The 10,861-nt window shown below is 40.2% G+C and overlaps 1 protein-coding gene and 1 long non-coding RNA gene across 2 annotated transcripts; both read right to left on the bottom strand.

Moving 5' to 3' along the window:
- Nucleotides 1–674: 674 nt before the first annotated feature.
- Nucleotides 675–4,834, bottom strand: LOC102291946. The gene is made up of 5 exons (XR_317547.3): nucleotides 4,810–4,834; nucleotides 2,947–3,210; nucleotides 1,884–2,129; nucleotides 1,660–1,800; nucleotides 675–1,576 (listed from the first exon to the last, which is right to left on the bottom strand). It is a non-coding gene; the product is annotated as a high affinity immunoglobulin gamma Fc receptor I (long non-coding RNA).
- Nucleotides 4,835–7,251: 2,417 nt separating this feature from the next.
- LOC121812570 (Fc receptor-like B) lies at nucleotides 7,252–9,896 on the bottom strand. The gene is made up of 4 exons (XM_042215110.1): nucleotides 9,866–9,896; nucleotides 9,150–9,413; nucleotides 8,573–9,070; nucleotides 7,252–8,464 (listed from the first exon to the last, which is right to left on the bottom strand). Exons 1-3 carry the CDS (start codon nucleotides 9,894–9,896, stop codon nucleotides 8,772–8,774), a joined length of 594 nt encoding a protein of 197 aa, XP_042071044.1. The 3' UTR covers nucleotides 7,252–8,464; nucleotides 8,573–8,771.
- Between the last annotated feature and the right edge of the window lie 965 nt (nucleotides 9,897–10,861).

A 10,861-nucleotide genomic window follows, 5' to 3' on the forward strand; every position in this document is an offset into this window, starting at 1 on the left:
CCTTCACTGACTCTCTGACCTTTACTTGTGAAATAAATGCATCAAGCACTGTTTGAAATACATTTTCACAATTAAATTAAAATAAATTCTTAAGTGTTTTGTTGACAATAATGATTTTATCAGTCATGTTGCAGATTGTTACAAACCTGCTGTGTCTTCCTGTGGCTGACTGTAGTTTAGCTGCGAGGTTTTTGAGTTGGAGGTGGGCTTTAGCTTCTCTCTGTTTCAACCTCTGACTTGTGGTCAGAAAGGCAGTGAGTTCACTGTTTGGCTGCTCAACATCAGACTGCACGTCACAAACTGATGGCTTTTAAAGAACATCCTACCTATCAGCACTAAAACACAGTGCTGATAGAAAACATGGACCTACTTTAACTCTGTTAGAGAGTCTTAGAAATGTCTGACAGTCATGAATGATAAATACGATTTCAATTCTGCTGTTTTCTAGACTCCAATTAATTTTTTATTGAATGTATTTCAGTTTGATTAATTTCTCATTTTTGTTACTATCATGACCATATAATGCCTAAGTAGCATCCTCTGTAGATGAAGAAGCTAACATAATACTTTTCACTATTTTGCAGGTATCTCTATCTGTATCTAGCGACAAATTGCATGATCCAACACCAACTAATCTTTCATACTGACTGTGGGTCTTATGAGCCAGGCTGTGACAATGTAAGGCTTGTGTGGGATTCAGTCCTGGGACCTCTCACAACCTGTCATACGAGGCTATGACAAAAACAGATGGAGAAAAAGTGCAGGGGGGTATCACAGCTAAAACCAAATGAGCTGTAGGTACACGAACGAGAGGAACAGTTTAAAGAGTTTCACAAGATATCATTTTAATAGCAAAAGCACCAATAAGAAAGAGTCAATTTCAACACTTTTACACTCTGTCAGTATCTGTGAGTGAGCAGCAGCAACAACCTGGCCGTTGGAATTCAGTCAGAAACGTCAACAATAGGACGCCAGGTAGTTCAAACTGATGATCGCGAAGGAGGCAGAGCAAGCAGAGTTGGCAAAAGTTCAGACATTCTGTACTTAAGTACAAATACAAACAAGTAAAAAAAATACTCCAGTAAAAGTTGAAGTACTGATTCAAGTTCCTTACTCAAGTATAAGTAGAAAAGTGCAGGCTCTGAAATGTACTCATTAGCTCTATTTTCAGTCACCTACATTGTAGAGGGTGACTTTGCCTGTAAACAGTAAAATGTGCACAGTCAGAGGTTAAAGTGGGTTCAGTAGGTGGAGAAACTCTAAAATTGATTGTAGTGACTGAGTGTAGGGCATACAATCATAAGTCAATATAATTTCTATTGAGAGCTCCAGTAGATTTTCTTGGGAACATTTGCTGCTTATCTACATAAAAATATCCAGAGATGAACATCAGAGTCCTTTTATTCATACAAGATTCACAACAAAGGTGGAGAGGACAACATTAGTGAGACCTAAAGCACCAAAGCTCTGATTCAGAAGTGATACTCTGTGGTGACATCAGAGATGACATCATAATGCTCAACGTCCACTCCCTGCTCAGGCTGAGTGGGCAGGATCGGGACACGGAGGATTTTTCCTGTAAAAATGTATGAAGTGTTTCAGCCATTAATTTATAGAGATTTCAGCATATTGATTAATTAATGAATGATTCAGTGTTACCTTTAGCTCTCTTTCGATACAAAGACACCATGAGGAGAGTGGAGATGACGTATGGACAGAACACCACCAGGTGGAAGAGCAGTCTAATCACAAAGTGGAGTAAGGACGAGTCAGGGGGCAGAGGTGTGGTTATATGTTTTTCTGCAGAGAGAATATGTGGTTATTTCAACCACATGTGAATATGTGGATGAAAAAAGAGGTAACATAAGAGTGAAGCTCCTCACCTGTGACAGTGATCCAGCTGGATGGAGACTCTCCATGACCGCTGATGTCACACTTGTAGAGCCCTTCATCAGACCTGGAAACATGCTGGATGGTCATGTGACCCGTAGTCTCATTCCCAATGAAGACGCCATCTTTATAGAAAGCAGCTGGGAGGTTGGAGGGAGTGGTCTCTGTTTCACAGAGCAGAGTGACGTCATCTCCCTCCATCACAGGGAGGACAGGACTCTGCAGGATCACTGATCCACCTCAACACAGAGACAAACTACAGCATTTCATCCATTTACACACAGCTTCATCAACACTTTAATGCCTGGCTTCTGATGGCCTTGTCTCGTCTCGTGTAACTCAGAGAGTCTTTCAGCCTTGTTCTCTAAAACCTAAAGAAGATGGATTTGATCATCTGGTAACTGGGTTCATTAGTGCCCGATCCCAAAACGTAACATATTACACTATGTGACAACACATCTCTATGCTACACGTTCAGAAACAGGAGGAAACATGAGAACTGTTTGGACTGAATCAACACATGTATATTTATTTTACTTTCTCTTCATGAATAGTTTTGGAAAAGTCTATCAAACACGATTAAGGTTGTTGTTAAAGTTAGGGATAAGTTTATAGTAGGAATAAAAATAATAATGTATACTTCATTGAGCGATGGGAAGGGTGCAGCATCATGCCGCAGGACCGTATGCTGCTGTCTACACCGGCGAACTCTCACCCCATTTACCCACCCCTTTAGCTTCCTGATGATGTGATGTGTTTACGTGTCATGTTGTGAAGATTCATGTGCTTTTTGTGCAGAGGGGCTTTTGTTTTCTGTTCTCATACTGATCTTCTACCAGGAGCTCAGTCTGAGTAGAGTTCTCTTTTTCTCTCCTCCACTGCCCTCTTGTGTCCTACATTTCATTTTTTTTCTTTCCACTACCTGTTCTGACCTGTGATTTTTGTGTAATATATGTATGGTTGGAAGAGGTCCAATCTTGCTACAGGCAAGTGACAAATAAAAGCTTTGTCATCATCATAATCATCATCAACACTAACTCCACACACTCAGCTTACCAGTGACTGTGAGGTTAATCATGTTGCTGACGGCACCCTCTCTGGACTCACACCAGTAAACTCCAGTGTCCCATTCAGGAAAAACTCTCATGCTACAGAAATATCCTGGTCCTTCTCCCCACTCATCTCCACACTGAGTCCTGGTTTCTTTGCTTGTGTTTCTCCTCAGAGTCCATCCAGCAGAGCTGTCGTCCTCCTCACAGCTCAGAGACACAAAGTCATATTCAAAGAACTGAGAGCTGCTGGGACTCACAGTCAGACGAGCTGTGAGGAACAGGAAATGATATATAATATATTATAGCCATTTTTCAATAATTCTGACACTATGTTGAACAGCTCCTTCGAATCGATGGTTTCTGTGGAAGCATATACACTTGGATAAATAAAGAGGATAATATCTGATTCATTGTTATTTTTGCTGTGAAGAGCAATATACTCTTCTCATTTACTTAAACACTGAGATCAAAAGTGTTCACGAAAATTGCTTTAATCAAACATTTACTGACATATAGAGGGAAAGAAAGAGACTCTTGGATGAGCTCCAAAGAGTTACAGGAGAGAGAGATCGGCTCTGTGCTGTGATTGTATTAAATTATATCAGAAAATCAGACAGAACAATTTCCAGCTCGAACTTCCATCTGTTTTCGTTTTTCCTTTTCCCACTGACAGAAAATATCTCAAAAACCGAGAAAGTCATGCAGATTTATTTAACCAAAACGTCAAACTCAGACTAAATGAAAAATAATGCATATGTCATCTATCCATAGCAGCATGCATATCAAATGAAGTTTTAGGAAAGTTTCTTCATTCTTTGCTGAAAAAGTTCTGTTTCTTCCGATTAAAAAAAAAAGGTATTTATCAGTTTGAAATGGACTATTACAGTTTTCCAGAATTAGCCAGTGATAGCTTTTGTAAAATATGTCCTTTCTTGTCGAAGGAAAACTATTTTTATTTAAAAAAATATATTATTTTCAAAATTAAACATGAGAAAGTTGATCGGCCCATTGCTCAAGTGTTTGGATTCTGGCGCCTAGGTCCATGCACAAAGCCACAGGAGCTTCTAGCTTTGTTTGACAGTGTGTACAACAAACCCGATGACACTAACTACCAGAAAGGCCAAACAAAAACACACTTTGACACCAAAGACCGGGCAGGCAAATGATTCAGTCCCAAAACAGGTAAAAACGTTTGTGGTTATTAAAATAAAAATACTCATCTTTTCTAAGGACCTTGGAAAGAAAAGCGTCTGGAATTCTTTAAGTTGCTTGAAGACACTTCACCTCTTATCTGAGAAGCTTCTTCAGTTCTAAGGTCAAAGGGTGGAGAGTCCCAGATTTAAGCTCTGTGGGTGTGTCCCACAAGAGGGTCATGGACCCCCTCATCATCCTCTACTTATTCACACGAGCCAAGGTGTGAAAACAGTTGTAGGCCACAATCTGAATCTGTCATGATGTAAAAAAGCTTCTTGGATGAGAGGTGAAACATACAGACGCTTTTCTTTCCAAGCTCCTCAGACTACTGAGAACCAGTCATCCAGACATGCCCATCTTTTCTCACTATATTCATACATTTGTTTATTGTGCATTGTACTGGATTACTAAGCAACTGAAACAGCCTCACATATGTTAACACAGGGGAAAATAGTATTTGCTGAAGTACACTGTTTTTGTCAGCTTGTTTTCTTTAACAGTCTCAATGTTTCTTTCCTTGTTGTACAGGGATTTCTCCGTTTGTACAGACATCGGTTTCAGGATGTTTCGAAAGATCAGTATAATTTTAGCTACTTGGTTTCAGTATTTCTCAAAGTCTCGCTATCTTTTACAACCCTTAACCTCATACAAATGGAAGATAATTTCTGCTGACCTTTGGTTTGTTTCATCTGCAACATTTTTAGCATTCCTAGTTTAATTCTGATAATTTTGATAAATTCAAAAATTGTAGGAAAAAAAGTAGCCAGAAAAGCACAGGACAAATCGACTGTGCTAAACTGGCCAATTACAATAGTCGTGAGCTGCATTGACCCGACTTGAAGTCACAGTTCTCTGGAGGTGTCCATCGGGCTAGTTGGAAAGTTAGGACATTGAGGTTAAAATAGACTTCCCGGTTACTTCATAGGTTGCAACACAGATTTCCCACAGGAGTCTAAACAAGACCTTAGGAAAAAAACTAACAAATGGAAAACTGTACCCTCATACACACAATAACAACATGGACTAAACCACCACTCAAAACCACTAGCACTTTATATGGCCTCTGTAGGAATTATCTACATATTTCACTGATCTAAACTGCACTACTGTGAATGCTGTAGACACAATCATTCTGTACAATAGGATAATTATAATTCTACAACTGTTTACAACTGTTTATAACTTGCATAGCTCATATTTCATATTTCTGTATAGTTTTCATATTTATATCCTGTTTATACCCTGTACATAGCTTGTACACTCACTACAGCCTGTACATACTTATAGTACAGCAGATCTGTACGCTCTACTGTACAATATAAAGCGCCTTGAGGCGACTGTTGTTGTGATTTGGCGCTATATAAATAGAATAGAATTGAACCGTGACACTCCACATTGTTCTCCTCCATAAAAACGACATCTGCATCTGCTGGGTCCAAAGTGGTCAGTTACTGTCATGGGGTTGAGTGAGGACGCAAATGCAGAGGCCTCGAGGCAGGCTAAGTTTAACTGAAAGCAAGCCGTTTATTTTGGCTGATGGTAGGAAGTACAAAAGGTAAAATATAAAGTTCAAACTTGTGAAGCAAAAAATATTAACTTATTGAAACCGAAAACATTCCAATTAAAAACTGGAACCTGTGCTAAGGCTGGACATATTATAACTGGGAGAACAGACACTTTGACAAAGAGTATACGTGAAGAAAAGGAAACTTGAGAGAATGAGACAACTAAACAATTGAAGTAAATCAAAGCATACAAGACAAAGGAAGGAACTGAAAGAGGAACAAAACTAATGCAACTATGAACTCAAATAACAACTTACACACTAACAGGAAAAATGCATGTGTGTGTAACTAGTAAGTCCAAAGAAAGTCCAAAAAGCTCAAATGCCAGGTAAATTGACCCAGTGTTTGACTTTTAACTGCTGGAAGGAGTGATTGAGGTGATTCCCTTGGCGGCTCCACTGCTCTGCCCGTTTTCAGGAAGGTTTCCTTCCTTTTAAAAAAAAACACAAAACCCACATCTTGGAAATAAAATTAGCCTTTCCGCTCCGTTACAGAAGGAGTGATTGAGGTTTAGGAAAATAATACAAACAACAAAATTCAACAAAAAAGAGGTCTGTCTGCAGTTAGCCGCACCATGTTCTTAATTAATCTGTCCCAAGAGAGTGAGTCAGGTTTACAGTGTGACAGAAGAAGGTTACTGACCTTGGTTTGTGGTGCAGCTCAGCAGTGAGATCAGAACTAAAGAGAAATGAAACTCAGGTTAATTCAGAGTTTCACATTCAACAAGACAGCAGAGGCATGAAAAACACAGAGTGAGCTTACAGAGCAGACACAGCAGAGACGTTTCCTCCATCCTGCTGCTCAATGGTATCAGACCAACACTGACATCAGCTCATAGTTCACTTCAACTACAACCCTCTTCCTCTTTCTTTGTCTGTCAGTTTTGTAACTTCATCCCCACTGTATATCATGAGAGGAGTTTCTTTGTTTGACCAAAATAAACCAGAACATAAAATAAAGACGACAAACTAACAGTAGAAACCGAAGGCAACATAACTACACATCTATCTCACTCATCTACAATAAGTGAGATAGATGTGGTTTGGACAAGGCAACGTCTTCCTGCGTCAACCACTGATTTTTGGTTAGAAAGAGAGGAAATAAACTGTGTGCCTACTTCTTTCTGCCTTCACATTTTGAAAATCCTTGTTCCGCCAGTCTTGATCCTACATGTTTTTACACGTCTGAAAAGCACATCAGACACAAGGAGCTGTGTTAATATAACTGCAGTGAAAACACAGGCAGAATCGGCCTTCATCTCCTTATGATATTCAGAGGAAAAACGTGTGTAGGTCTCTTTATATATGAAATGCAAATGATCATAAATCAGTGATTTGAAGACTTATAAAGGACATCCTGCCTAAGGATCATACAGAGCTGATAGAAAACATGGATGTTGATCTCCTTTAACTCTGTTAATGAGTTGTAGAAATGTCAGCGGGACAAGTGCTGTAGGGAGCAGTTCAGAAGGGGAATGGTCTGAAGGTGAAAACAGTTCAGAAGGTCCACCAGCAGATGACCTTGTTGGAGTCGTCTGCTGGTTTGTTAGACCTCTGTGGAGGTCTAGTGACCATTGTCCTCAAAGGGAGGATGCGTTTATGTCTGGAATCACCTTACCCTGGTAGAGGAATGTTCAGGCAGCTGCAGTGTCCAGTTTCCTCTTTGAAAGAGGAGGGGAGCACAAGGAAGTAGCTGGTAAGAAACATAGTAAAGGAGGTGAAGGGACATGAAGTGTAACAACAACACAATCCTTTAGCCAAGTAAGGAGTCCATTAGTCCTGGGTTCATTTCTTGGGCAAGTGCTCTGACATACAATGTAAATCAAGAATCAGATACAGACTCGAAGGCAGACTAAATTAACAAAAGTTAGTCTTTATTGAGGATGAAGTTGGAATGATTCAACTAACTCCAAAAGTTAAATTTTCAAAAAGCAGGGAACCAAAGTCCAGGTAGTTTCAGGGGAAAAGGTTCAGATGGAGTCACCGCCTGGTAGTTATAATTCCAGTCAAACATCAGGAGTCTAATATCCTCATCAGAAAGGAGATGAAAACAAGAATTACCAAAATAAAACAGGATGTAGAATAACACCTTCCTCTAAAACCTAATCTGAAAACAGTTGTAGGTTTAATTTAGAAATGAGTTGAATGCTTCCTACAATAGAGTAGTTACAGAGTTGCAGTGGTAAACAAACAAACAAGGAGAGTTAAGGTAGAATACAAAACAGAACATGAGAAGAATTAAAAAAAGAAGATACCAAGCACAAGACAGAATAATATATATAAATTAAATTTCAAGTTAAAACATGCTGGGGAAAAGACCTCGGCCCATGAACAGTCCAGCAACTTAATTATGCAGGACAGGGACATAAAACATGAACATTATCTATGTAACAGTTTTTAGGTTTTCCTCCAATATCAGATCTGAAAACATCTGCAGGTTTGATTCAGAAATAACCTGAATACTTGGTGAAAAATACCTTAGGTACAGAGCTGCAGTAACATACACAGTACATCATGGAAATCCTCCTCTTAGGATGAATATTTGTTGTTTATCTGCATGAAAATATCCAGATGAACGTCAGAGTCCATTTACTCCAATGACGTCAGAGGTGAAGAGGACAACGTTAGTGAGGACCACAGAGACACAACAGAAGTTTGTTTCAGAAGCGATGCTCTGTGGTGACATCAGTAATTATGTCCTCATGTTTATCCTCTAATCCCTGCTCAGGATGAGTGGGAGGGATTGAGACGGAAAGTTTGTTCCCTGCACAAACAAAAAATATGAAAAAGTATCAGATGTGAGACAATGAAGATTTCAGAACAAAAGGAGTTAATCATCAGCACACTAACTGAGGAAATGATTCAGTTTTACCTTTAGCTCTGTGTCGATATAAAGACACCATGAAGAGAGTGGAAATGAAATATGGACAGATCACCACCAGGTGGAGGACCACTCTGATAGCAAGGTGGAGGGTGGAGGAGTGAGAGGCCAGTGTTGTGGAAGAGGGAAGAGCAGAGGTGATGGGCTTCACTGTGGCTGTAGGTTTTTCTGCAGAGAGAATCCCACCTGTTCAGGTGAATATGTGGATGAAATCAGAGCTGAAATCAGAGTGAAGCTCCTCACCTGTGACAGTGATCCAGCTGGATGGAGACTCTCCATGACCGCTGATGTCACACTTGTAGAGGCCTTCATCAGACCTGGAAACATGCTGGATGGTCATGTGACCTGTAGGCTGCTTCCTGATGAGGGAGCCATCTTTATAGAAAGCAGCTGGGAGGTTGGAGGGAGCGGTCTTTGTTTTACAGAGCAGAGTGACGTCATCTCCCTCCATCACAGGGAGGACAGGACTCTGCAGGATCACTGATCCACCTCAACACAGAGACAAACTACAGCATTTCATCCATTTACACACAGCTTCATCAACACTAACTCCACACACTCAGCTTACCAGTGACTGTCAGGTTAACCATGTTACTGATGGGACCCTCTCTGGACTCACACCAGTAAACTCCACTCTCCCATTTGTATATGTAGCTGATGTTACAGGAAGAACCAGCTGATTTCCCCCAGTCAGCCCCACACTGAGTCCTCTGTTGTTTGCTTGTGTTTCTCCTCAGAGTCCATCCAGCAGAGCTGTCGTCCTCCTCACAGCTCAGAGACACAAAGTCTCCTTCAAAGAGCTGAGAGCTGCTGGGACTCACAGTCAGACGAGCTGTGAGTAATAGAGTAATAGAGGATATATAGACCAGGGCCCATATTACATTTCATATCTTAACTTCTAGTCCCATATTCCTTGTTTTCATTCACTATCAATTGTTACTGGATGATAATAAATCAGATATTATTTCGTACATAAGAGTCTTTGTTAAGGTGCAGATGTATTTGAGTGTAAGACATCTGTTTAATTGTAATTCAACATGAAATTATGTAGACTGACAGGAGTAAGATAACATTGATTTGACGGAAGTTTGGCACCATGTTCATAATTAATGTGTCCCAAGAGAGTGAGTCAGGTTTACAGTGTGACAGAAGAAGGTTACTGACCTTGGTTTGTGGTGCAGCTCAGCAGTGAGATCAGAACTAAAGAGAAATGAAACTCAGGTTAATTCAGAGTTTCACATTCAACAAGACAGCAGAGGCATGAAAAACACAGAGTGAGCTTACAGAGCAGACACAGCAGAGACGTTTCCTCCATCCTGCTGCTCAATGGTATCAGACCAACACTGAGATCAGCTCACAGTCACTTCAAACAAAACCCTCCTCTTTCTCTGGCTGTTAGTGTTGTGGTTTCCTCCAGAAATGCACTAAAGTGAACATCAGCACCTGTGTAATGCCTTCACTGCCAGTCCGAACAAACCACAGGGATGTGTTATAGCTCTAGCTGACACATAGAGTAAAATTACTGACTATGTTACTGAAAGGATTGATTGATTTTATCAATTGTGTTACAGATTGAAAGAAAGAAGTTTTGTCTTCCTGTAGCTGACAGCAGGAAGTGACCCGGAGGTGGTTTTGTTCCTGTTGACTTCTCTCTGTTCCAACCACTAACATGTGGTCAGAAACTGTGTGGATGCACGACATCAAACTGCATCAGGCTGTGGTTAAAGATTTTAAAGGTATTTGGCAGAGGTGAGCTGACGTTTGATCACTTCTATCAGCTAACAGACTTTTTGTAAACCCTTTAACCATACATGTCGTTACACCTCTTATCTCACTGAAATCCAGCTGAACACGTTCCAGTTGACATTTCTCTTGGTTGTGTGTTTGGGATCATTGTCTTGTTTAAATGTTGGCCCTCATTTCATCTTCGTCAGGCTGGTAGCAACACTATACCAACTTCACTGCTGATTTGGTGTTTTCTGGATGATGTGCAGTGCCTTTTGACCAAACGTGGTGTGTATTATGGCATCCAAAGAGTTCAGTTTTGGTCTTATCTTGCCAGACTATGTAATTCCAGTATTTCAAAGGTTTCTCTAAATGTTGTTCAGTAACCTTGGAATGTGCTTCAACAGGCTTTTGTTTCAGCAATGGAGTGTTGCATGGTGAGCATGCATATGGGCCATGGCGGATGAGTGCATTGCTTATTGTTTTCTTTGAAAAAATCATCATGAGATGTGTGTTGCGTGAAAACTTGCTAAAAAGTTACCTTTTTATAGACGA

This window comes from Haplochromis burtoni, unplaced genomic scaffold (genome assembly GCF_018398535.1).
Source record: "Haplochromis burtoni strain Fernald_Lab_line unplaced genomic scaffold, NCSU_Asbu1 Contig_660, whole genome shotgun sequence".
NCBI lineage: Eukaryota > Metazoa > Chordata > Actinopteri > Cichliformes > Cichlidae > Haplochromis > Haplochromis burtoni.

Bases quoted from the DNA above. Each gene is read 5' to 3' on its own strand.
- LOC121812570 (XM_042215110.1), bottom strand. From the start codon at position 9,896: ATGGAGGAAACGTCTCTGCTGTGTCTGCTCT. The intron at 9,414-9,865 runs GTAAGCTCACTC...TATTACTCACAG, and splicing joins GTCTCTGCTGTGTCTGCTCT to CTCGTCTGACTGTGAGTCCC. The intron at 9,071-9,149 runs GTAAGCTGAGTG...CTCTGTGTTGAG, and splicing joins GGTTAACCTGACAGTCACTG to GTGGATCAGTGATCCTGCAG.